At 39.9% G+C, this 27831-nt stretch overlaps 1 protein-coding gene across 2 annotated transcripts in view; it reads left to right on the forward strand.

The window, feature by feature from the left end:
• Positions 1-27831, forward strand: part of CFAP20DC (CFAP20 domain containing) — a 2832435-nt gene that overhangs the window by 798600 nt on the left and 2006004 nt on the right. For both annotated transcript variants that reach the window (XM_069643752.1, XM_069643753.1), the window contains exon 6: positions 20715-20829. In XM_069643752.1, coding sequence (XP_069499853.1) covers positions 20715-20829 — 115 coding nt within the window. The remainder of the gene's footprint in view (positions 1-20714; positions 20830-27831) is intronic.

The following is a 27831-nucleotide window of genomic DNA, read 5'->3' on the forward strand; positions in this document are numbered from 1 at the left end:
TTTTATAGACGCTTGAAACTTTCCAAGAACCTTGATCCTAATATTACCATATGCATATGGTTCGATCATGTGTTCACTTAGTTGCTATATCTTTCCTTGTACACACCCTTCATATGTCTTCCTTGATATAAGAGTCCATGGTGAACAACTGTCAACCTTCATTGTCACCACTGTGCCCTGAATCAGGAAGACATGCGTTGGTTCTTTCCCTTCAGGGTACAATTCGGCAACTTCCAATACATGTTTGCCCTGAACCGGAACTGCATGGCTTTCTTCCTGTTCAGGAATACCTATATCAACACTGTTGACTTGCCCCGACTCTTTGCAAACCCTAGCAAAATGACCTCTCTTCTTGCACTTCAAACAGTTTGTTTCTTGCCGGACAGAATACAATTGAGGCTACATGCCTATTGCTGCCACACTTGAAGCACTTGATTTCTCTGAAAGAATTCGGTTTCCTTGAGTAAGAGTTTCTAATTGCAGCAACTTCACTCCCAGACTTCTTTGCTTTCATATTTATCATGTACTTGCTCGTTTGCTCCATATTTCGTGCCATTTCCACCGCCGCTTCCAGTGGAAGATCTCTGGACAATAGGCTTTCCTGTATTTTGGCACTATTTGTGCAGCGTACCAATTGATCCCTCATCAGTGAGTCAGTAAGAGTACCAAAATCACATGAATGACTGAGAGTTCTCAATGCAGTTATGAAGTTTTCAACTGGTTCTTGTGGTTCTTGCACCCTTGTGAAGAATTTGTCTCTCAAATGTAATATTTTTCCTGGGTTCGAAATGGATTTCCAGTTTCTTCTCAGCCATGCTATAAGAGTCAGTCTCTCCTTGACCTTCTTGCGGTGGTTCAGGCAAACCATCGTACACGCTGCGCCCTTCCGCCCCTAAATTGTGCAAAAGAATGGCTTCTTTCCTCGCAGCTGAAAACTTGTGTCTGCCTATAGCAACCAGGTAAGTGTCAAAAAGCTTCTTCCACCTCTCCCATCTGATAATGGGTGTGCCTGCCTCTGGTAGAAAAGGTGGAGGTGCTGCCATGCTCGCTGCAGCCATGCTGGGTGCTTTTATTCATTTATTATTATTTTTTTTTAATTTATTTGAAGCTCTGCCTTGGTTGCCTTCATGCAGCACTTAAATGGGTTTCCTCTCGTTGAGTCTTGGGGGCCTTGAAAGGTTAATGTTCCAACTATACCCCACGCCTGCATGGCTTTATAACCTCCTACTCCCCTCCTCCCCCTTTCTCCTCACCTCGATCTGCAAGGAGCAGTCCTTCGCTCAAATGACTTCGATGAACAGGGGAGGGGCAAAGCAGCTGTCCACTTCTACCACACACAAGCGGCACCTCCCCGCGATCCTTCGCAGGGGGAGGATTTTATTTAGAAACGGGACGCGTTCCCGTTGGGAACAGCTGACAGCAGCACCTCCCCGCGATCCTTCGCAGGGGGAGGATTTGATTTCAGGACTGCGCCGGGAACAGCTGACAGTTTGTTTTGCAGCCGCCAACTTCTCTCCGCTCCTAATAAAGAGCTCACGGCAACCGACAGAAGAAAGAATATCCCAGCGAGTTTCCTCTCTGGCAGGCCTGCGTTTCACCTCGTCGCCATTTGAAAGAATGAGGCTGGCACAGGTGGGCGAGTCAAAGCGTAAGCTTTATTTAATGCAGGCCCGCATAGAGGACCCATCCAACTATGGCTCCTCCAACCGTCTCTCTGTCCTGCCTCGCGCCCGCTCCACAAGGAAAACAAACGCAGGCACGAGGCAGGTCAGAGAGACAGGCGCAAGCCCATACAAACAAAACAACATCCCTACACTTAGCCATGATTATTTACAATCAAGTTTGAACCCCCATAAATCTATTTGTTCCTTAAGTCCCGGAGCCCCACTTGCTGATTTAATTCATACTTAAATGTTAAATGTCTCGCAGGGTATATTTCAGCTGCACTGTATCCCTATTCGAAATAAGTACGTCATGTTTGACCACTTTATTTTCGGTATCTCCTTGAACTTAATTGTTGTGAATTAGATTAATACCACTGTGGTTATGTGTTATAGTTTGGTCCCACTGTCGCCTGTTACAGACTCAATTTTAGTAAGAAAGACTTGGGTATAAACCATATTATTCATGGGTGTAGGACATTTCAAACAAATAGTTTCCTGCGGTTGCTACAGTACTCTGTTGATCATGCAATTATTACATTTTACATTGTTCATAGGTATAGTACGTATCAAAACATTACGGAAAATAAAGTTTGCCATATTAGGTTAAAACGACTTGGATGTATTTCTTGCTTCCATGCGGTAAGCAACATATCCTGTTGATTATGAATTGTTTATACATTCCATGTTCTTACTGGGTATGAGGAATTTCCAAAACATCACATAAGATAAGTTATACCATATACATTGCTCTGCAGCCATTAGACATTCACTCATTCATCAGAGATGTCCTTCACATTCATAACACACAGTCCTTTCTAATTTGACATCCATGAGGTAGATGACTACTTAAGATCTTGAGTTCTATTCTCTCCAGGAACAATGCCATTTCATTGACAGTGTTTAATCCAACTTCCACTGTTCTGAATCTGTAGATGAGCCGGGATTCCGCTTGTCTCAATAAAAGTTTTCCATTTCCACCCCGCTTACCGAGGCTCACTCTCTGAGTTTTATGAACCTTTTTATCCATTTGGTGGTTCTTTTGCCAATGTTACGCAAGTGGAAGTGTGGCATCTTGACTCCCAATTGATGATAAATGTTCACATATCCGTGTTCTTAACCCTCGTATAGTGCTTCCTATATATGCATGTTTGCATACGCAGATTATTGCGTACACTACGTATTTGTGTAAAGTGGAATAGTGGAAGCAGTGGGCTCAAAGAAGAGTTGAACAAGATCAACAGCAAGAAGGATCAATTATAGAAATGTAAATAATCATTAGGTGGAAACAAATTTCGACTCAGAAGGAAAAATGGTACCAAGGGCTACCAATCAGCAGGGCTAATACTTTAGAAGAAACCATGCAAAATATATAAAAAGGGCTAGAAAAGTTAAAATATCAGGTAGTGAAGGCAGAATAGGCTGAAGAGGTGAAAGACACAAATGCAGCAGAAGTGTGGAATAAAGCCAATCGCCTTCCCAACATTCTCTGGCTACATGGGTAAACTACTACCTGAAATGGAGGTAGTTCATGATTTAGCCAAACTTCAGCAGCTATTTTTTAACAGAGTGCGCTAGAGACCTGACATGGTGATCGGGGTGCTGAATGGACCGAGACAGAGGTTGCAGAACTAAGCAGCAAAAGCAAAGGAAGCCTGAAGGCGAGAGGCCTCCTGGCAGGAGGATAAAAAATATTGTCTCTCTGAAAAGCACTCTGAAGTAGGGTAGCGTAGGATAGAATTTTGCTAGAAGTGAATGATGAGAAATCCGAGTTGATGAGCAGAATGATTTCAGATTGGAGAAGGCCCCAATAAGTCCAGTAATGAGCAATGCCCAAGAGCAAGTTGGAAGCACCAAAGACTGAGGTGAAGCCACGAAAGAGAAGTCAGATAATACTGAAACCTAGGAGAGGTCTTAGGAGGCATTGTAAAGCTGGAAGACCGAAGACATGTCCAGGTTGTGAATAACCTTTTAAGAGCCTTCCCAAGATAACTTTCTGTTTATGTTGTGCCAGGCTAGGGTTGGACATTTGAGAGAAGGTATTGTAAATGTTGTTGTCCACACCTTGGAACAAGTTATGTTATAGTTTAGGGTAGTCGGGAGGCTGTGAATGCTAGGGAGCTATTAAGTAAGTATCGGCTTTGAACTTTCTGTTGGCCGCATCCTTGTGATCCGGTGATATAGATTAATATGTCCCATGAGGGAAAAGGACTCATTAGAATATGTTGAACATTATGATTTGGGCTTATGCCACAGCAAGCGAAGGATACCAGAAGAAAACGTCACTTTACGGTGGCCCTTTCCTGACACTGTTTAGATGTATATGTAGATGTATTTGTTGAAACTGCCTAAGCACCTATAGGAGTTTGGTTCAAACCCTACTCTGAAAATCATCACTAATAAAACCTTGCGTATAAACCACAACCCTTTTCTTGTCTCGTGTATCATTGCTTGACCATCATCACAAGGGTCTGCTCTATCCTGGGAGCGGATTTAGCATGTTATTTGGCTTAAAATCTGCTCACAATATAGAATGTAAGTAGTGTCCAATAGAGGTTACTAGAGTTCACATATGTTCCCCTTGGCAGCGAACACCCCCCCAATTGCTTATCATTGTAGATTTTCCTTTGAAGAGAATTCACAATGCTTACACTCCATATTTATGCCATATTGCCTAGCTGCCTATTTGCACTCTAACCTTATTCTTGTTTTCATGTCTCTGATCAGGACCAGTCACAAATGCTCCAGATAAGCCAGGTCTCATTTGGAAACCCATTTAGCATTGTTGTCTGAAATAGACACTACAGATTTCTTACAGACAAATATCACAAGCTGCTTCAACAAAAAGATGTACACATGTCAGCTTTGCAATACTGCATGGAAATAATGACTGAAAATATTCTGCTGCAATTTAATGTGAAGGATCACTTTCTGTAAGAAGCCGCATTTCAAATATGTGAAATACCATGAAATGAACATGCGAGTAGAAACATTATCTGTGAATTGATACGCACAAGTGAATATTATACTTGTCAGGTATACACAACCAGTCTACAATGGTGGCCTTCAAAATACTGCTTTAGTTAAGTTGGGCCTTAAATCATTGAGATGGTGATTGTATTGGATTAGGAATATTATTGCTAAACAAAATATGTCAGCCATAGACAAATCAGTTTGCAAATAACAAAAACATAATTATACCAAGCAGCATAATTAACAATAGCATCAGAAAAGTAATGCAGCATGAAAAAATAAATGTAGCAAGACAATTGATTCAAAATTAGATCTTGAAAACCAATATTTGATAACTGTCTCCCTAAATTATACAGTTAAACTGGCTTCCAAAAATGTCCGACACACTATCAGGGGTTTCACTGTGATGCACCGTTTTAGCATCAGAGAGCAGCTAATTGACTCCAGGGCCCCTCTACATATTGCTGCAAATGTTCTGGCAGAAAGCTAGAGCTCTTTCCAGATAGACCTTAAAATAGAGGATGTGATTTCCCTTTGAACTTAAGTGGCGGCAGGGATGTGGCTTGGATTATCGTCAATCAAAGGTGTAGCTGTCCGTTTTTATGGTGAGCATTTTGTTTATTTTGACCTGGAGAATCACAGCTGTGTACAGGTTCATTAATTTCTCCAATAGTTAACGTAATTTTGTCTTTTGAATGAATGCAGAAAATAATACTATCTGAAACATTATTCTGCATGGAGCAAAAAGTAAAAATGTCAATGTACTAATAAAATAACTAAACAATAATTATGGATAATACCTGTACCAATAATGACCTGCACATGTAAGAAAATAAATACCATACACTGTGAATCTTGTGTTAATGCATACTCTACCTCACACAATAGAGTATGCAGCAGTTACTACGACATGCCTTTTCTTGTAAAACTCTGCTGACAATTGTCTTGTCGTGGACATTGTTTATTTTTATATTTTTTATTTGTATATGGCTCTAAATTTACAACCTTTACAAAATGTAACAACTTATCAAAAGCAATAACATTACAAATCACAACACTTAAATCCATACATTTCCAAAAATAATATATATAATAACCGAGAAAAATAAAATTCATCCTATTTAGCGCAGCCTTGAGAAAAAAAGTATAAAACAAGAATAAAATATGCAGAACACCTAACAATAAAACATAAACCTGAATCAAATACCAGTCAGGACATGTAATCTTTGAAATTGTAGATAAATCCCCACACTGCTAGACTTGTGGAGTGAGATGACAACCCAACAATTATTTTCTACAAAGTTTCTTCATCCATATAATTAATATTATACACAAATTGTCTGAAATACAGCATGCAATAAAACAATAATGCTGGACAAGATAAAAACATATGCTTCCAAGTCTCTAAGTCATTAATGTCAGAGCAATGTCGACAGTAGGCAAGGTTACCCTCTATAGTGCCTCTTTTTGCCTGGACTTCTTTTGTGGGTAAAACATTAGCGTGAAATCTAAGAAGTGTTCTGTGAGTAGTTGTACAGTGAAATCACATCAGGTATGGTGTTATAACATCCAGTTTTTTGTGCTCAAAGTTTATATGTTGCAAATCGCTCATATCATGCATTTCTTCCATAGTAGTAATCCAATCTGCTCTATTTAGTAATCATTTTATAGTTGCTGGATTTACTGATAATTCATACAGGGTAGTGCCCAATTCTACCAAGAGCCTTTGAGCATAATCTAAGAGGCAATTTATTGTGCTTTTGCATCTCATCTCCATTAACAACCTAAGTTCATTGTATAATGTGCCCTTTGTGGAAACAACAATTTTATAGACCAATGCAAGCAACCTCCAGTTTGCTCTCGCCTTCAGTGATTTCAGCCCCAACTCATATCGGATAAACAGGATCGGGGTGCAGTTGGGCTAGGCCAGTGCCTGATTCCATAAATCGAGTCAAACTATCCACTACGCAAAAAGGCATCATTTGCATAACATACAAAAGTTTGGGGAAAATCTTTCCCTCATAATAGTTCACCATCAGGATAACCGAGAATTTCCCATATCGGTTAGTAAATTCTCTCAACTGAATAGACAAGGCCAATGGCTTATTTCTCAAATAATTCCAGAACACATATTTTACCGACCTACTCAAGACCAGAAAGCCTAGCTATATTAGGCTGTCCTCTCTTAATATCCTTAAGTTATTAACAAACAATGTTAATTGTTTAGCTTTTCTCAAGGTCGTAAACTGCACAATTTTTGTTTTTTTGAGGGTTTATGAGAAGGCCATTAGTAGCTGCAAACTTTCTGAATGCAGTGATCATCTTCTGCAAACATATGCAAGTTGTATCAAATAACATGAAGTCATCTGCCTAGGTGAATCAACTTATCTGCTCTGACCCCAATTTTGGTGCCACAAAGGATGTCATTTCCACATCGACACCTAAGTCTGCCATAAATAGATTAAAAAGACTGGGGGAAAGAACGCATCCATGACTTTATCCTACTGTTGTCTCCATTTTATTTGACCGGGTGCCCTCCAAATCCAGTTTGATTTGGATGTTTGAAGCCACGTGGAGGCCAATCAAAATAGATAGAAGACCATCCTCAATCCTCCATGCCACTAACTTCCTCCAGAGGCAGTCCCTGGATGGCGGAAGTAAGATCTACTGACACTGTGTATACTGAATTATACCTCTTGACCCAGGCCAACCCTGAATGCACTTCAAGATCAGCCCATTCAAAGATGGTCCCCGGCCACTATTGAAACCAATTTGGAACTTTTTGAAGACTCCCTTTTCCACAGCCCATTTTTCAAAGTGTATTAATACAAGTGACGCAAAGATGTTACTATCAGCGTCCATTTTCATTATGCAGAGATCATATTTTGGATCGCTGTATGCACTCTTTTTAAAAATGGGTATTACAAAAGATGTTTGCTGGATTTTAAGGAGGATGTCACTGGTATCAAATTCTAGTTTACACATTACTCTTTTGAAGCTGATCTGGGCCATACCACCTTGCCCCACATTCCGCTCCCTAAATTTGCCCTTATAATGTGAGTCCATTGTGATTCTTAGATGCACTTTACTTGTACCATTGTTTGCTTAGTCCCATTTTAATTACCCACTTTCCAAAAGGCAGCGGTGTCTTTCCGTTGAATGATATTAAACATATGTTCGCTGTCATGTTAGGTAATTCTCCACCTCTAGTTTTTTATCCAATTATGATATTTTGTTTTATCTTTTTCTTGATTAGATATCTGCCTTCATTATTGTGTTTCTTCAATTGCCTAGTTTCATTCATCATATTTTTTTTGCCATGTATTTATTTGCTTGTCAAAGCCATGACAATGTGCATAAGCCTGCGTTTGTTTGGACTTAAGCATTGCCTGATTCTTTCATTTTGGGTATCTATCAGTACCTTTATATTTGAGTGAAAGCACTCAGGGCCAATGAAATGCTGTTTCCAGCCATAATCCAAATTTTGTCTTTCATTTGGTAATTAAAACTCCCTATTTGGTGGTCTTTCCAGTGTATCCTATTCATTCCTGGATTAACCCGAATATCTACCAGTTATTTATCCTGATACCTAGCCAATGGGTTAATAAACTCAGCGGTTAGCATGTTGTGGTCACTTAATTTAGTCACCACTATGGTGATTTTTTTTTTTACATAATTCCCAAAATTGGTGGTCAGCAAATATGCAATCTATGACTGAGGAGAGAGGTCCACTCTGCCAAGTTGGTGTTTTCCAACCATTCTCCTCATGTTTGTTAGTTACCCTTACCAAACCCATCATGGACATGGCAGCCTGCCAAGCTCTACCATCTTTTACTTTTTGAGTACCCCCATCACTCAACTATAATCTCAAGCAATCATCATCATCATCTTCAACCATATGTTCACCACAATTAGAATTGAAATCACATGCTATGACAATGTGACCAAGCACATGCAAACCACCCCATCCTATCACAAAATTGTTGTAATGCATCAAGAAATGCCCCAAGCACTGCAACACCCACTTGCCAATAGATTACTATCCAAAACCTCTGGCACTCCTTTCCATGTTTCCCATGGAATAGAATTTCTAGGCCCAAAGCCCCAAATTAAATTTGAAAAGTTTTCCCCGACATAAGAGGCGCTGAACTTCACTGTTATGATAAAACCGCTGAAGGCCCCCCTTTCCGGCTTTCGCCTTTTGAAAAGTGATAGTATAGCCATCTATAACTGGCTCATCTAACAATCATACCTCCTGAAGTAAATACCTTCATATGACCTTAAGTGTTGATCTATGTTGCAAGTTGGCCATAGCCTCGCGAGTTCCATGTAACCATCTTTAGATTACTGCTAAAGTTGGCTCTTCATGTCTTCTGCACCCACCTCTCTGTCAGCCAACACTCCTGCTACCCAGGACCAATCCTGAATGTTGGATTTACAAGTGGAATCGTTTTGCGTCACTCGCACCACCAGACCAGAACCATCATTCATGTGTAGGGCGGCCAACAAATCTCTCGAGTGCGGAATAGGGAACCGAGACCTCTGAGCATCCATCTGTTCTAATGGATTGACAAATGTTGTTAAATCATAGCCCAATTGTCTCAGTAGACCTACTACTTTCATGACATCATCATGCACAATTTCTGACGACAAATCCAGTCACCAAGTCCACACGAATTTCAACTATGAATGCCACTTCTGAAATGTCCTTTATGGAAATAGCCCTTAAATTTGGTATTTCAGCAAAAAGGAGCAATATATTTGTTCTTTCATAACAGTAGGATATTCCTCCTCGGAAATGCTTTCCAGTGTCAGCCTGTGCTCTCTCGGCTCTTCCTTCTAATGATGGATTTTACCAATGCGATAATCATCGGGTCTAGTTAAATGCAACTGTTCAGCGTAAGTAGAAGCAGCACCCCTTAGAATACTAAACACTGGTTTAGGAGGGTATTGTGCTTTAGCCACCGGGTCCAGGTCCAGAGATATAATATCTGGGCACCTCCACCCTCACTGATGCTCAGGCAACCACATTTCACTCCCACACCACTATCCGTCAATGGGCCAACATTATATGGAAAAAGTAAAAGGCCCTTCGGATCAGTCATGATGGCCTGGGCACAGCTAGATTTTTGTGTCTCTATGCCAGTCAAGGCCAGGTCATTCTGTAGTCTTTTACCCAAGTCATCTACCAACACTCTCGTGGCCTGGGCTATATCCATTCTCCCAATGGCCCAATATTAGATGGTGGAGGGCCCTTCAAAGCAGCTGCGTTACCTTAGGCACTGATAGCTTTCTGAGACTGTATGCTAGTCCGAGCCTGTTGAATCACAGATTGTTGTTCATTAAACTGGTGATGAAGTATTTGCGCTAAATCATTCTTAAGTCTGTTGCCTAGATCATCCACTAGGTCTCTGGTACCCTCAGCCCATTCCTGCCCCACAGTCGCTTCATCATATCTGTAACTCTAGGTCCAAGAGGTACAGCAGATAATTCTGGGAAGCTGTCAGCGGGATGCTAATAATGTTCTTCACATGGTCTATTGCACTGCCTTTCCAGCCATCTTTATCAATATTCTCCCTATTTTTTATATTATTCATTGATGTAGTTGATAAATCAACTTTTCAATAGATTTACACACAATCATTAAAATCTTCAAGACATTAGCAAAATATAATACAATTAATCAAACTAAATACCAAATAATGTCACATTTAAAATAAACCCAAATCAAGAATCTTACATACAGAAATTACATAATTTATCATAATTATTATTTTCCTGTCAATTCAAAAATTGGTACTCAGAGTCTACGGCATCAAGTTCTAGATTCAGTGATATAAGGAAGTTTACTAGCGCTACTCTTACTTTATTCAAATCCGTGTTATACACATAGTGCCGTAATCTTGCTGCCGCAAGGTTGCTGTACTCTTCAAAAAGATGTTTGAAGTATCTAATTCTGCGCTCTAGAAGAGCTGTGCACATGGATACCAAGTTTATAAGGGTCTCAGGTTCATCAGAATTCTTGCAAAAGCGGCAGTTCATTTCATTTGCGGGCCACAACTTCCATCTAGCACGTACTTCCCTCGTGTGTCATATATTTAATCTAAATCTTAGGAAAAAATCACGATATTCAGCTCCTGGAAATTTGATTATATATGATTCCGGAGTCCTTAATTTCTTTTGCTCAAATATGAAAAACTTTTCCATGCTTAGGTTTCAAACATTGATCGCGAGTGTTAATCCAAACTTGTATCATCATCTTTGCCTTATCCTTATTTGGATTTGAAATAAGTAAAGTGTCCGTAACATCTGCCTCACACAAAAATTCCTGAACCTTCACCCGCTATGTGCTCATGCTCTTATGATTAGATGTCTCTTTGTACTTTGCTAGAACGTTCAGGATAGCATTGGACTTAATGCTCATAATACATTTCCTGTGGAAGCTGCATTATTTCCACATGTGATGATAAGCCCAGTTCATATCGTAGAAAACACATTGATATTCCATTCGACAAATTCAACAACCTTCTACAAAAAGACCCTTCTATTTGCATCCTGAAAGAGTCCACACACCAACACCTTGGCTCAGCACCATAGGTACCAGTTGGAATTGCTTACTGGCAATAAAAAATCAGTACCGGTTTGAGGGAGAATTTTCCAAACTTATTATTTAGGATTCTCTCCTGTGCCATTGCTGTTCTCATTTTGATTTTAACATCATTATAGTAAGGTGCATCCGAGATTCTCCCTATTTGGACCCATCAGGAAACCTTTGTTATTGCCAGCATCTGTGGCTCTTCGGTAGAAATTCAAGGCAACATTCTCAGAAATGGTGTTGAGCTATGCTAAAGATTAGCTTCACTTTTAGTATTCTTTGTTTTTTGCCCTGCTTCTTACCCCCTTTTAGATTCTTTATAGGGGGTGATGGGCTAAATGGTTGTGTGGCCTGATTTTTATCCGTTGACGCTTCTGTTCCCACCTCTGTTATTGATAGCACCTCCTCCACCTCCAACTGATTACTGATTGAGGGGAAGGGATGCAATGGGTGCAGGGAAAAATACTTGCATACGCACCCCTCCTGAGGGAACAATATTTTCCTTACCAATTCGCCACTGGCACTTGAGATTTTGAAGAGCAGAGTACTGATGCTCTACTGATTCACCTACAATATGATTCTTGTGGCTACACTATCAAGTTACTGTACCACATTCGCCAATTCATTTTAGTCAACAATTGTGCCTTACTAGCATCAGCGCTAGTTGATTCTAGACTGCACTATTCCAATAGCCTGTTGGCTGGCACAACGTAGACCAACCTGCATTCAGTGCAGGTTGCACAAAATGGTACAGTTTGTGCTATCTATGGCCTGTCATGTCTCCGATGCTAGAAGGAAGCTGCAGTGGCTTCCTGTAAAACATCGGGTTACTCATAAGATCCTCATTCGTTCTTTGAATGCCACACCAACGCAAGCCTCAAATATCTTAAGGATCATTTCAAGACCCACACTCCGGGAAGACTTCTGCGTTCCTTTGACCGCTCCACCTTGCACCAACCAACCCAGTTATAAGCTTGCCCAGTTCAGAGGGACCCTGTTTGATGTCTAGGCTCTATTGTTATGGATTGCTCTACCTGGTCCTATCAGATAGGCCGACACACTCAGCCTTTTTAAAAACTGGTGAAATACCATCTTTTCAATCTCAATCCCGACTAAACACTAGCTCCTACTCTCCAGTACTCCTTCCTCTGGCTCTGATCTGATCCCGGTCTGTCCTTTTTGTCTCCTGGTGCGCACTGAGGCCTATGGGCATGTGGCATGGTACAAGAATGAAATAATAATAATAATATTGGTTGCTACACGTACTGAAATTTTAAACCGTTCGCACATTTCCCTTTTTTTTCCAGTAAATCAGGTTTATTAGTGACTGAGTCCAGGATTGCTGTTTGTGACCTGACTTCCATTTTTATATTCTCATATAAACATACAAACAGTGATAAACATAGTTTTGTACATGGAGGACAGATTGATCTTGCTTGTCAGCAGATGGATTGAGTTGTTTCACAAATTAGTCAAATTCCTTCCTTTTAATCATTCTTGGAGTTGAGCCATTCCTTCTCTATAAAACCGCTGAATAATCCCCCTCAACTTCCAGAGACAATGGGGTATCGGGGACTAAGCTTTCCTCCATTATGTCTTCCATATCAGCAATACCTTCATTATCATGGATACTTAAATTCATAATGTCTGCGTCAGTCACTGATAAGCACCTATTGGCAAATATCACTTTCGAAGCAGGCCCATTTTGCTTATTCAGCACATTGAAAAAAGATGTCTTTTTATTTTTGGTCAGATCTTGTGGCTGTGCCGGTTTAAGAGTCTCTTTAGTTAGACCACTTGTTGAGAGGATGACATCATTAATAAGCTCTGTGCCTCCTCTGATGCCCAATTGCAAGATGAAATCAGCTGAGGGAGACACAGGGAATGTGAGTGCCTGTGCTTTTTTGAACCATTCAATAGCTTTCTTCTGCACTGCTACTTGCATTATTTTATTGCACAGGTCGTACAGCACATGTACTGCGGCTGGAGTAAATAATCAGTATAGTGCTGTCTGTGCTTTTCATGCTTAAAAAAGGGGAAAGGTTCTCACCAGTCTCAGTACTACCCCTAACTGGGTCTCTTGGGCTTCTCTTCTCCCAAAGCTCCCAAACAATTGGTACTACACTTCGCACACGCATCGTGCATGTATCACACACGCTTTATGCTGGCATGCGGTTTTTAGAAGGCTCTTGCCCTTAAAGTGAAAGTGTCAAACAAAAACAGTGAAAACAGGTAAATTGCATAAATTGCAGGAACTCCTCCAGCATGTCTTCAGTCACCTTAGGCACCCAAAAATTTGGTTCCACACTTAGCGCTAATGGAAAAGCCAAAGCGGCATTTTACTGCAGTGGCCTGATTCAATACATAATTTGTGATGCGCACTTAAGTGCAAAGCTATTAAGCGATACCAATCCCACATTTAGAAAGCCCTTTGTGAGAGAATCCAATTGAAGTGGGTATTTTAAAGGACCTACTTGAAGGGACATTGTAGTTGAAGGTGGAATGTAGGAAAATAAAGGTAATGTTAAGGTGCAAGGGAAATAATTGGGTATTGCATCCTAACAGGGTCCAAAATGACCAGAGAGGCACACTCCCTCTGCAACACTGGCTCTTTTGCGGGTTTACTCATGTGAGATATTTTGAACCATTCCGATATGCCCCACTGCATCACTTTACAAATGGGGAAAGAAACAGCCAAAAATAGATGCGCTAACCCCGGTGTGCGCAAAAATCCGCAAAATTGCGTGTGGGTCACAACCACAAAAGGCTGCACACCCCTGCCACACACAGTCAAGGGGTAGGGGGTAAAAACAGAATTCTCACTGCAGGAGCATGCCAGTGGGTGCTGTTGCATTTAACATGAAGCAAGGCAGCAGAATTGGGCTAAAAACCGAAAATGCCTTTTAAAATGCAGCTTTGCAACCTTCAAAGTGCTGTTTTGGCGTTAGATCCATTAATTTTCCAGTGAATCATTGAAATTAAAAGGGTACTGAAATTACAGATCATCCAGGGGGCTCAGAGCAGCCGAGCCTCATTGACTGACAGCAGCTAAGAAATGTATCTCATGAAAAACCAGCACAACAACATTTGTTTTCAGTTCCACTGGAAAAATGCGGTTAAAAAGGGCAACATGTAATAATTTCAACTGTGCAGAGAGAACTCCAAACAAAAAATGGATACATACATACAGACTGCAAACAAATCACAGCACTTAAGGGAAGAACTGGTGCTGAATAAAATGTGTGTGCTGCAGAAGAAAATCTGATTTAAAGGACTCAGTTTAATGTGCTTTTTCACGAAGAGAGTGCAAAATTGCCTATTTGAAAGCATGTTTTTGTTGAAAGGCCTAATTCTTTAAATGTCAGAAAATCCACCTATAAACTGTGTTCATTTATATGTTTTAATGAAAGATGTAGGTAACTTAAAGTCAAAACCCAGTTTGGAGTTAATTACAATTCTGCTTGACAGCCTCAGCCTGGGAAAGGGTGACACCGCAGTACTGGCAGGAAAGGACTAATTGCTGCTGGGAGATTTTCGCATACTCATGACAAAGAACTCATCAGACTTTTGTCTGGGCCTCAGCCGAAGGCAATGGCAGGCTTGAACACTCACCCCTACAGTGGAGGGGCAGGAAACTTCCCTCTCAAGGAAGAGTAACCCCACCCTGATCAAAGGAATTTGACAGCTGTTGCCAGTTGAAAGAAAAGTAAAAAAAAACTGCTAAGGATTTTTGGTGGTTAAATGCCTATTTGTAATTAAGCTTTAAAAACCTTTAACTTTGCCACAAGAAGGATACATCTAACAGTTGGTAGTTGTAAATCTAATTTTATGCTCTTTCTTTGAAGATGTGATTAATATGCGTGACTGCATAAGGAACAAAAATTATGCAAAAGAATAATTGTGCAAAGACTATTGATGCTGCAAATCTAATATTGTATACCCGTGTTCTAGGGGAGATTGCACAGATATGTACCGAATTAGTAATTGTTAGGCCAAACCTTTATGATTAAAATTTACAAAATTCCACAGAACGACAAAGCCAGGTCTCACTGACAGGGGAGTTGGATGTAAAGGTAACCCACAAAATATGTAATGTATGTTTCTGATTTTATTAGAGGGCATAGATATAGAAATGTGTTTTTGTAGGAAAGTTACATTTTGGTCCAAGTAACTGGGAGTTCCCAAGTCGCATCATAAAATATGACCGCTCTTTCTGGCTTGTAACCAGAAAAAAGCAAGTGTCTTTGACCTATCACACCCTTGTGGGTGTGGATTGTAAGTCTGCCCCTACCATAAATGGAGTGATGTCATTTGGCAGGATAAATAAGGGAACTTCGCCACACATAGACAGACACTGATTCCTGACTCCATCCTGATTTCCGCGTGACGCCCTGTTCCAGAATTCTTCATCTTGTCCGGATCCAGACTACTTTGCAAAACCAAGGCCTCAGCATTTGCTGAACGCTTTTCAGCTAGGCCCAAAACCTGAAACCATTCCAAAAACTTCAGGGAAATAATTCTGATTCAGTTTGGCTTGCTACCATTCATGCTTGCCTGCTGAAACTCGCCATCCCGCCCGATCTACATTGTCCTGTGACCAGAAGGGCCAATCCAATCCAGCCTTAGGTACCAGTCAAATTGACCAACATCGCCCAGCTGGCCATCCCGCCAGAAGTGCCCTGCTGTCTGTAGACCCGATCCGTGATGACCAGAACCTGATGGTCCAATCTTAAATTAAAGTGGACTGTAAGTATAAATAGGAATCATAGTAAACCATAGTCTTTTTGCCTTACTTAAGGCAAAAAGACTATGGCCATCTCTCAACCCATCCTCTCTTCAACTTAAGAACTTGTAATAGTGTCACACCAGTCTTGATACTTTGCTTTGTTTCTTGTGCTAGTGATACTTTCTTTAAAATCCTTTCGTCTTGTGAAATCCCAAACCTTAAAATCATCCCACGGGTAATCCGACTGAGTCCTCCAAGGCGGACACGGAGATGCTGGGGTTAGTTTCCACAGACCACTCTGGAGCTTACTGTGTTTCAAACTGGTAACCATCCTGAATACTCTAGTTTAGAGCATAATTGACATTGGAAAAACTGATTTCTGTTTTCATTTTCGCGCCTTTATTTTCAAAAACACCTCTCATTGAAATGTGCATAACTTCCTCAATTTTATAGCTATAGTCTTAACTGTGAGTTAAACCTAAGACCTATAGCTACATCCATAACCAGAAACCGCATCATGAAACGGTGTATTTGACCCGTTTTTATTAAAAATCGAATAGTGAAATTTAGGTGGGAATTTGCAATTTTGCAAAGTTTTACACGTGTATTCTCCCATTCAAAGTATTTCCAAACTTACATTCGGATTTAAAGTGTGTATTGATGCTCATCTTGTAGCTTATGTTTGTTAGGATCTTTTTAGTGTTGCTCCCATAGGAATTTATATCAATTTAAGGATTTTTGCACACTTTTCATTGTTTTTCTAAGCCATTTTCAACTGTCATTATAAAAAGTGTAAAATTTCCCAAAACGTTTTTCTTTCTAGTTTGGGGCGGGAAGATTATATTCAAACACTGTACTCTGTTTTACATTCCTCAATACCTGCGGCTTACTTACATCTGTGTAGAATTGCTCTTGTGTGAATTAAGGATTTTGCAGGGTGAAATCTTAACCTAAACGCTATCTTTTCAACCAAACCAAAACTGTTCTTTTCTCTGTGTTTTATCTTCTGTATTGCTATAAGTGAATTCAATTGCCTTACCTACTTTCTGAATTGTTTTGTCACCACATTGGTGATTGCTCCCCATATATATTAAAACTTGTGTTTGATTTGAATTTAAATAAATAAATAATACCTTTACCAACCAGCCTGATTCCTGGTCCAGTGTGACCTGGAGGGTATTTTGAGAAGGGTGTGATATGAGTGGTATATCACTCAGAATATTGATCCTATAGACACAATAAATAAGTATTTCATTTGCAGGGATGCCACTTCAAAGTGCCTGGTAAAAACAAAATAGTATATCAAGCGTAATACTAGGGTGTGACATATTTACAAGGAACAGGAAGCATAGGATGAGGTTACATGCTGAAGTAGTCTGCTTAGTTGAGGCCTGCATCAGAGATCTGAGCTGACAGTTGGGTTGCATGGTTTGGTTGATGCTTTTGCTAAGGCACCATTCGGAAGTAGTAGTATTGATGTTTACTGACTTCCCATATCCACTGAGCACATACTGGTCTACGAAATGGAGTGCATACCCCCCATAATTTGTTGTATCTATAATCGTCCTCTAAACATCAAGGTAGTTGGCCTACAAGACCGAACTCTCCTTAATATTGGAACTTCTCTAGGGCAGTCCCGTCCAACCTTTCATGTTCATTTCCAGAGAAATTTGATGTTTAAGCTGTGGCCATGCATGAGGTAAGGAACCAGACTGGTTTATTTGATGCAAATACTCTCCTTTTTTAATAACCACCAACAGCCCTGATGTAAGGGAGGAAACAGCCCAAGCACAATGCTCTTGAAGAAATGTCCCAGAGTTGAGCCATGTCTCCTCTATTGGCATGCTCAGACAGTTTGTGTTGCAGAATGATATCCTACCTGTGCAGACTGAAGACATTGTGGCTCATTACGAGTCCGGTGGTAACCATGCCTGTATTACCAGCGGGTTGCCGCCGGACCCGTAAATATTTACAGCCACCTGATTTACAACCCCGGCGGTCCGGAAAGTCAGGTGCCGGTAAATTGTAATTCCCCATTCCCGTAGAGTCCCATAGGACCCTATGGGAGAGGGGAACACGGAAGCACAGGCATCGTTAATAACGGTACTGGTGCTTCTGTGACGGTCTGCTCGCTGTGTCCGGCAGGGTCCATCCTGTCAGGCACAGTGGCTCTGGCAGGCAGACCAGTAGTATGCCGGTCCGGAAACAACGGTGCCGGTAAGCTTACCGGCACCGTTGTTTCCGGACCGGCATACTTGGAATAAGCCCCATTGTTCCACAGTCCACACTTGCTGTCAGAAGAGGTCAGCTGCAGAGCAAGCTCAGTGGGAGGAAAACAATTACTTGCACCTTCTCCCTAGGGACACCAGAACATGCCCGGCCTCTTTCTTCTACCACACAGTTCCCCATGCTGCCGATTATCAGTGTCTCCCTTTTGAGCAACTCCTTACTTCAGTTGATTATCAGGAGATTTCTGATTAGTGTCTAGTGTTTCAGGGACATTCATGTGTGTAACAGTGCTCCATTTCAAGCATTCATACAATCCGTATTTACTGAATTGAAACAAACTCATTGAAATAGGAAACAAGACATCAATCAAGCACACATGTTACTATAATTACATGATGTATGGATGCCTTCAATAGCTATACAATGGAAGCCCTGGCAAAGTCATTATGTGCAGCATCTTATGTATATTTTCTTTGTTCTCTAGAGCAGAAAAGAATGCAGCACAAAAGTGAAAAACACATCAATATACCAAGCAGCAGGGAAACAAAACCTTTAAAAAAAAAGCATCATTCACTAATATCTCCCAAACTTTGTTCCACTTGCTCCTTCAAAACGACCGTCACTATAACAGAGCTTTCCTCATGATTCACATGTTCTCCACACAGAGCAACTGACAGTCACCAGGGCCCCTCTCTAATACGTTATTCAAGAACTCTTGCGGAGAACTAAATCTCTTTCTTTTGTGACATAAAATAATGATGGAAGGCAGGTTAAAAGGAGAAGTAAGCAAGCAGTACCTGCAAAAATAGTAGTAAAAGGCACGCAGTTATTCTTACACACCCACAAAACGTGTGGCTTTACTAGTCATCAGAAGATATAGATTGTGAGAGTGTGAACATGAAAAGTCCTCTAAACGTTCCATGTGTTTGCAGTGAAGCACGACTTTCTGAAAACCTGAACCTGACCTCCTGAACTCCACCCACCTGCTCCCACGCCCTCTCCGGCCAAATCCGCTAACCCTGAATATGCCACTTATACGCCTCCTCTGAACCCTACTGCCCCACCCACCATTCAATCCTTACCTAGTCCACCACAACTCCCTGTTCCTCTTCCTCTTACTTCTTGTGCATAGCAAACACTTTTCATAGAAAACCCGCACCCACTTTCTTGTTCTCCGTGTTTAGGATTTGGTTGGTGAGGCTTCCGACCACTCACATTCGGCGAAGATGGATTCATTGAATCCATCTTCGCCTAATATGCGCAAAACCCTGTAACCACCCATAGCACAATCACCAACACATTTATTCTCTGGGTCTTTCCTCTGTACTGCCTTCACAGGTTTGTATCACTATATTGACATTGAGTAACATTTTCACATAGTGCCCTTAAGGCGAGTCCATCTGTAATGGTATGTTTTGTTATGATGGTGTCATTTGTGGATTACACAACGTTGATTAATAAGTCCTTGTAGTGCTTCGGCCAGTCAGGCTGTGCCAGGTTACAGAGATGTAGGTTTATGAACCACAGACATTCTATGTATTAACTAATCTGTGCTATAGTGACTGAATGCCATTTAGTAGCAAGTGGAGCTAAATTGGGTAGAGATTTGTGAAATGGCACCTTGGCTAAATGTTGTTTATTTCCAAACACTGGCCAACAACAGTGCGTATTAATTGTGCTAGGCAAAAGGTTCACTTTTAGTATTCGTTATACATTAAAAACAGATCACAAATATCATCCAAACAGACGGTAACATATTGTGAAAGGTTCAGTAACAAAACCAGAACATGGACCAATCCTGCACACATAGCAAGTAAACTCAATCTTCTAACTAAGAATGCAGAGCAAGGAGAGAACATGCTGTCTGTTATAGTGCTGCACCCTTGGACCTGAAAGAACCAACACATCAACCGAAGGCACTTCATCATTTTTAAGTATGACTTTGGATACTAAGGCAATTTCTGTGATCGCGAATCTTCTGGCGATGTGCACATTCCCTGCCTGTGGTATCACTGAAACACAGAGCTGTGAGCCTTGAGTGCTCTTTGTAGTTTGGACATATGTGTTCCAGAACTGACACCGACAGACCTTGCTTTCTGTCGCCCTTTAAGCTGACAAAAACCCACATAAATTGGCAGTTGCATTTTCAGACAGAGAAAGCCTATGATGTTTCCCCATTTAGTAGGTGACAGTGTGTCCCAAGATAGCGCACGCTTAAGGGGCTGGAACAAGTTCGATTATTAAAGGCCAGGCCTCCTTAGTTCGCACAAATTGAATTCTTTTATAGGCTGAAGGGCTTTTGAAACCAGGAGTGTAGTGCTGACATAAATTAGCATGTAAAGTGATTTTATGCATGCAGGCTCCCAACCATCAGGTTTGAGCTCTACAGGAAAAGATCAATACTCGGCTCTTGCGAGATGATTTTTCTAAAATTCCCATTTTCCAAGCATGTTATGAATTGCAACTCTCTGTGATGCTCTCCTAAGGTCATATGCTGATGTACGTTTTTATTTTCTCCTTTTCTTTACAGGATAACTGACTTGGGAAATATCAAAAGAAGGCTGTATTTATCAACGATCCACAAGGAGTTATCTGCGACTCCCTTACATGCAAAAATCCCACTTTTTATTATCAGACGCAAAATCGTAAGTTTCGTGAGTGAACGACGTATACATTCTGCTGACTAGGAAACAGTTCTCGCAAGAATTGTTGAGTGGAGACTTTTGGAGCTTAGGCGTGTTAACTACTAACCAAGTTACAAATTGTTGGATCTCTGTAATGCCAGCAATGCTCAGGAGAATGACTTCAGAAAACCTCTGCCTCAGCACTAAATTATTTTACTGTAATGTATTTGATTTCATTTGCTTTAAGACTAACATTGCTTTTGCAGATGTGAGGTGAATTCTTCTGTGCTAATCTAAAGGTAGAGAGGGGAAGTGTCTGTATATTTTGTTCTTATATTGCACATCGATGTAATTCCTTGTATTAATTGCTCTGTACATTGAATACGTAATGGAATTACGTCAGAGCCAAAACTTGGATGTGTGCAGAATGAGTGCTATGGGGACACAAGAGGAGAATTTGAACAAAAGGATCCCACTTCACCCCGAGCCATCAAAGATGGACCTCGGGTGAAGGAGCGAACAAGCCTTGCCCTTGTATGTGAAAACCTCGTAAGTTACCCACTGTAATGCAGTATGAAATAATTGCTGGGTCGCAGGATTAATTTACATAAAAGTAAACACTTTAGGTGGGCAACTGTACATTATAAGGCTGGAATGCAGAGGCTGTCTGGGACCTTAAAGGGGACATTCTCTCAGGAATTGTATTCAACCAATGGATAGGGCATGTATTTTTGTGCATATATTGATCAATCAGATTCTTTTTCCAATGAACCTTACCTTCCATCTTCTGACATTGAGACATGCGAAACTCAAGGGTCATAAGCTGCCATCTTGTGATAATCGTATCCATTGATCTACTGCCCTAAGTTCAAGTGCCCTCACAGCAGTAAACCACTCACCGGCCCCTCAAGCTGACCTCATTAGATGCTTTCGCTGCTACTCACAACGCCTGTGCATGTCGTGTCTCCATGGATATTTCAAGGTGCCGTTTTCCTTGAGAAGCATCAACAAACCCTTTATGATCAGACAACATTGGAGTTTCTGCTGCCTTATTGTCCGTCTATTTAATTTCGAGCCTCCTCAACTTATTTTTGCTCTGTTCAGCTACCTAACAACTACGACGAAATAAACTGGAAAAAAAGCTCAAATGAATGCACTCTGTAAGCGCTTTCAATTTCAATAATTATTACATAATTGACAAATGTCTTTACTAAACCATATTTAAATTGCATATATGCATCAGTTCTTTTGTCCATGGCCAATGAGAACTGTCCAAATTTGGCCCTATTCCTTTTTTCTTTGCACTATGTGTTTTATAACATGTCTGTTGTGTCTCATTTTCTTTTACATGGCATTTTAAAATGAAACCTCAATTCATTACTTTATCCAAATTCCAAATGTTTTATTTTTCTCCCACAATTGATTTTCTACTTCTTCAATCCTCAATAATTATGACATCCATTCAGCCATGCCTTTATGAGTCGGAATACACCAAACAGTAAATGATTGAGAGAGAAAGTAGCCAAAAAGATGGTGAATCGAGTCAAATTCATAACGATCGTTCCCAGGATCCTTTTTACATGGAAGACATTTTGTCTGGGTGTGCCTACCATCGATGTTAGGTAATGCCAACTTTGATGGAGAACTGTTGTTGAAGGAGAAAGCTTTGGCTGTTTGGCCTACATAGAAGAGCCTCCAATACTATGCATTACCCAGTTGCATGACTTCAGGGCAGCCTGCCTTACAAGATCCGTATTGAGAATGCTGATAGTGCAGATTCACAAACCTATAGCTAATGTTCACCCTTGTGCTCCTAGTAATGAGTAAATATTGTGTCTTTGTTTTATTTGTGACAGCTTTGACCTATATAGCCTTTTATGTTGTTCTCCTAGTACATTGTGATAGCATGGGTTCACGCACAGTATACATTTTGATATATTGGAAAATGTATTGTTCTTTGTTCATGCGAAACTATTCCATCTTCTATTTTGCGAGTCAGCAATAATATTTTAGCTACTTTCAAGCGATTAAGAACTCCTCTTCCTATCTTTGCCTGTGGCCTATCAAGCATTTACATGGTGGAATCATGGAAGGCTGGGATTCTGTGTTCGACGTGTCATACTTTTCTGTGCGGCTCAAGCCATCCGTGAACAATTTCCTAGTTCTTCCAGACAATACAAGGGATATTTACAGACAGTACCAGTAGCAGACCATTATAATGTGTTGGTAGTATATACCATCAACCTCTTTTTAAAAAATGTGCATTTTATTAAAATATTTTACTTTCAATGACAAATATATTTATCTAATGTTTGTGCGCTGTTTATTTTCTAATTATTGAAATTCAGTTTTTCGTTTTCCTTGATAATTTCAAGCTCTCATATTTTCAATGACGACGTACAACAGCACTCAAACCCTAAAGTCAAAAATAATTGGAGGTAACGGAATTACTGCCAATGTTCCTGATCCGCCATACCACGAGTATTGCCCTGGAGTGGAGGATTTACTTCCAGCATCATCCTGGAGGTAAATCCTCAAACTCTCTGCGGAAACATCGCGGAATTACCACAGCAGCCACTCAAAACAAAAAAATTGGGATTTACAACGCCACGTGTAATCTGGTGGTAATACACTGGACCATGTGGCGGTAACAGTAATTCAGTTTGGTGGTATCTGGGTGGATTTACCGCTCAGATACCACTGAACCCGTAATGAGGCACTTAGTACTTGCATTACAAGGTAGATTGCATTTCTTCTTCTTATTTCTACACATGTTACTTCTTGGAATCGGGTACTCTACATTTAATTTGATTTTATGTAGGAGTACATAACTCTTTTATTAAACGTTAACAATGATCACTTATTGACAGTCATAAGTGATAACAGCAAAGAAGTAATATGATAAGTGAATGAAAGTGATAGTCCAAGTCACCAACGCCACCAATTATACTAATATAAATAGTATGCTGTTGTGTTTTCAATATCATTCTCACTCGACCATTATCTATCCAAACACTTCTCCCTTATCAATGCACTGTTATCATTTTTTCAATGCCTTTTCTTTTGTTTTTGTGCCAGCAGGTTAAACAGAGTGTAAGCAAATTTACAACTCAACCTGTTCTTGCGTCTATCAACAATTGTCCATCCCGGACCCAGGTTCTCCATACTCCACTTTGATGTACCCGAAATATGGTTATGTAACGATACTACATCACACCCCTAAAACAATGACAATGACAGACACCTCCACTATCCAAATTCTGAGCCCTACTGATATGCACATAAACTGATTCACAGTATATTAATTTGTCTATTTTTTATGATTAATATATCTTTTCTATTGACCATTGTTATGAATATACAAATTAAATAAAGGAGCAAGCTTCTTCATCAACAACTATCCTGGAATCAACATCAAGCTCACTTCCCTTTCAAGTAAAAAAATTGAACATTCTAAGTTTATCTGCGAATATACTTTAGATGTATAAGGTTAAGTTCAACTTTTAACAAATTGATAATTGTTATTGATTATATTTCTTATTGATAATAATTAGAATTGTGACTCTTACTGCAATATCTATTCCCTATTGTATTTAATATATATTGCTATACTTCTCTTCTAACATTATAATTAAAACAAAAATATATACAGGAGGATGCCAGTACTTAAGCAACATACTCTTCTATTGCAACCGGTCATGCGTATGAGGTATGACATGTGATACTTTACTGAATGATATTAATGATTGGTGGTTAAGGATATTTTATTTCCCAGTAATAACATAATTGAAATTGTGTTTACAAGTAATAATATAAATGATAATTTGTCGGAAAATGTGAATGCATGCAATCATCAATGTAGTAATGTCATTCACCTTCCTGCATGCAACATTGACAGTAATCCATTCCAAAAAGTATGATTGTAGATGAATTACACGGAATCTTTTATTCTCCAAATGGTCTCGGTATGTTTTAATATACTGTTGCTGGACATCTAAATTGCAAGAAATGAAAATCAACATTATAATAAATCATACTGTTGGTGTAAATAATGTATTATCTTTATTTTTGAAGGATGACAATATTGTGGTAACTCAAATGCCAATTATCTGTGACACCAGTGAAGTTCTACAGGTACATTTAAAATCAATTATTGTTAACCTGTTTAGTTAGTTACACTGCTCAACTTTCTCTTTATAAAAAATATGTTTCTTCAGTTAGAAAAAGGTGTTTCTTTTTCAATATCTTTACAATTTATTTGGTGTTTGAATAACTTGTTGAAATTCAAAAAGCATACAAGGTAACTTATCATGAAGTAACCTTTATTATGAAAGAAGTAAACATTTCATTGTCTAATTAGTATCCCATGTTTATTGCATGTGTTATTATGTACTACTGAAGCGGTCGAGATAGAAGAGACACGTGGATCAAAGGTATACAAGTAATACTGATAGTCTTCATTTATCATCCATTGGACTTTTAACATTCCATTCATTGTGTGTAAAGTTTTTTTCAAAGTGAAATACTATACTTGCTGTAATTGTATTGATGTTTCTTGCCACAGAAGAGATTTATGTTTGTTTCAACTTTTTGTGAATGTTCTGTGCACATCAAGATTGACTGTATCAAAATGCACTTAGAAAAACAGGGTAAATATGATCCTGGCTTTTACATTTTTTTGCAAAGTGCTTAGCTGGAATTTGTTTCATTGGTATTGGATTGTAAGATTGATATTCATATGCTCTGTAAGTGTGAGAGAAATAATGGTTGTTTGTTTAATGTATTAGAAGCCTATAATGAAGACTAGCAGGAAGACCACACCATTACAAAGGATGTCGCTGGCCAAACCAATGTCACTTGGAAGCAACTAATGTTGGAGTTTGTGAATCTCGTCCCAAGGTTTACAATCGGGATGCCGATGTGCAGTGGCTGGAATTTGAACTGAATATCAACAGGGAACCATGGAAAGTAATGATTGATCATTGTTACAGCACACAATGTCCACCGGAATTGACCAACAACACAGAATGTGTCCTCATTACTTGCCGATCCTCTCACCCAATCCACGGCTTCAAAGCAATTTCAGTCAAACAAAGACCTAATGTTCCCTGCTTCCCATTGCATTCTGAAAATCCTGAAACATCACAGATTGAAATCACAGATGCATCTTTGGAATTAATCGATGACTATGTGCTTGACTCTGATTTCACCAGGCGTAGTGTGGAGAACTTTTCCACCACCATAGAATCTGAAACCACTATATGGCAGGAAAGTTGGCTATTGAGGGAACCAAATGATTACATTCGACCATAGGATACGTTTGAGAATTTGTTTGGAGCCATTGGTGAAGTTTACTCGAGTTTACTCGAGTAGTCAAAGGCACCAACCTGAAGATCAAGGGGAGCTGTGTCTACGATCATTACACTTTTCTGTGGTCCGCACACCCCATTCTTGGAAAAGTAACAGCTGGAAATGTACTTTGCTCTTCTACTCTGTTGTTCAGTGGTTCAATGTTTAGTAAGATGTCAGATTTCTGCAAATTTGTAGAGCTCAAGTTCCTTGCTAAAACTGCATAACAGCAAGTAGAGGAAGGATAGCTTAGGGGCAACATGTTTGTCTTGAAAGCAAGACAACGCAGCGCAACACAGGTAGAATCCTGATCCTGCACTTAGAAACCACTCCTGGTATTAAGTGAATTATACATGAACAATTATTATTATTTATTATTACTAAAAATATAAGAGACAGTTCTTGTTCCCCAGAATTGTTCAGGCCTGGAAGCTCGAACAGATAGCCATAGACAATACTCGTGCAGGCAAAAGGGTCAGGCTTGCTGGTGATGGACAGTGCAACGGTCCTGGAATCTTGGCCAAGTACTGCAGTTACCACTTGCAGGTCATGGTCACACTAAAAATAATGGGTTCTGTCATGGTTCATGTGTCATAATGTGAATCCTCTTTTGCCATGGAGAAATATGGTTTCATTAAATCCAATGAAAGTCTGCAATCAAGGGGATTGTAAATTGGATTAATAGCTACTGACGAGCACATTGGAATAGCAAAGATCATGCGAGAGCAGTTCCCACACTTAAAGCATCCATTTTATGTATGACATGTCACCAAATCAATATCCCCAAAAATATCAGCTGATGATAAAAGAAAAGGGGGTCCAAAGAAATTTGAAAATTGTCACAGTCCACCAGCAACCATCTTTGGTGTTGTTCAAAAACCTGTGAGGGTTCTGTCTAGATTCTGGTTGAAAAGTGGCATTCAATGCTCCGTCATAGTTCCAGCATACACTCATGGGAGGATAACTATAATTTTCAGTGTGTACATGGACCTTTGAGCCAAGAGCATGAACCTAAGAAAAAGTGGTTGGTACAAGGTTAACATCCTCACATAGCCCTACAACATATTGCTATAGATTTAAAGGCCCTAACATAATTTTGTCTCACTGGTGATTTGGAAGTTTTCCGTAATATGTGCTTAATGTACATGCTTAAAGGTTGCATATCAGCATAAATGGTATGCATGCTAGCACAAGGCGGGCTGTACTTGCTCACAATAGGAAGATTGGTAGAGAACATAGGGTGCTTTGACATGCTTTGTTACACCATTGCCTTTATAAATAGAAGAAAAAAAATATTGAAGCAGATGGAATTTGACTTTGTTAAAGATGTGACTTTGACTGTTGTGATGAATTCTACAGATCCCTCACTAAACTCCTGCCTAAATGCTCCTCCCTGGTTCCCATGGAAAAGGTAGACGCTTTCTGGTCCTGACCTTGGCGGTGGTATTCTATGCGAGGATCGCCTGGGTGGAGAAAAGGCCCTGCGAAGAGTACGTTGGATGAGACACTGCATTTGTCTTCCTCTAGGGAGGATGGCTCCTCAATGCCAAAGTATGTAATGGCTTGTTGTAATAACCATCGTACTGTTCCACAAGATACACATACAAATATGGGTGAACTTCATCATGCATGCCTAAGCCTTGGGAGAAATCAAAACCCTTTTAGAATTCGATG

The sequence above is a fragment of the Ambystoma mexicanum genome, chromosome 2p (genome assembly GCF_040938575.1).
Source record: "Ambystoma mexicanum isolate Mex_15411 chromosome 2p, UKY_AmexF1_1, whole genome shotgun sequence".
NCBI lineage: Eukaryota > Metazoa > Chordata > Amphibia > Caudata > Ambystomatidae > Ambystoma > Ambystoma mexicanum.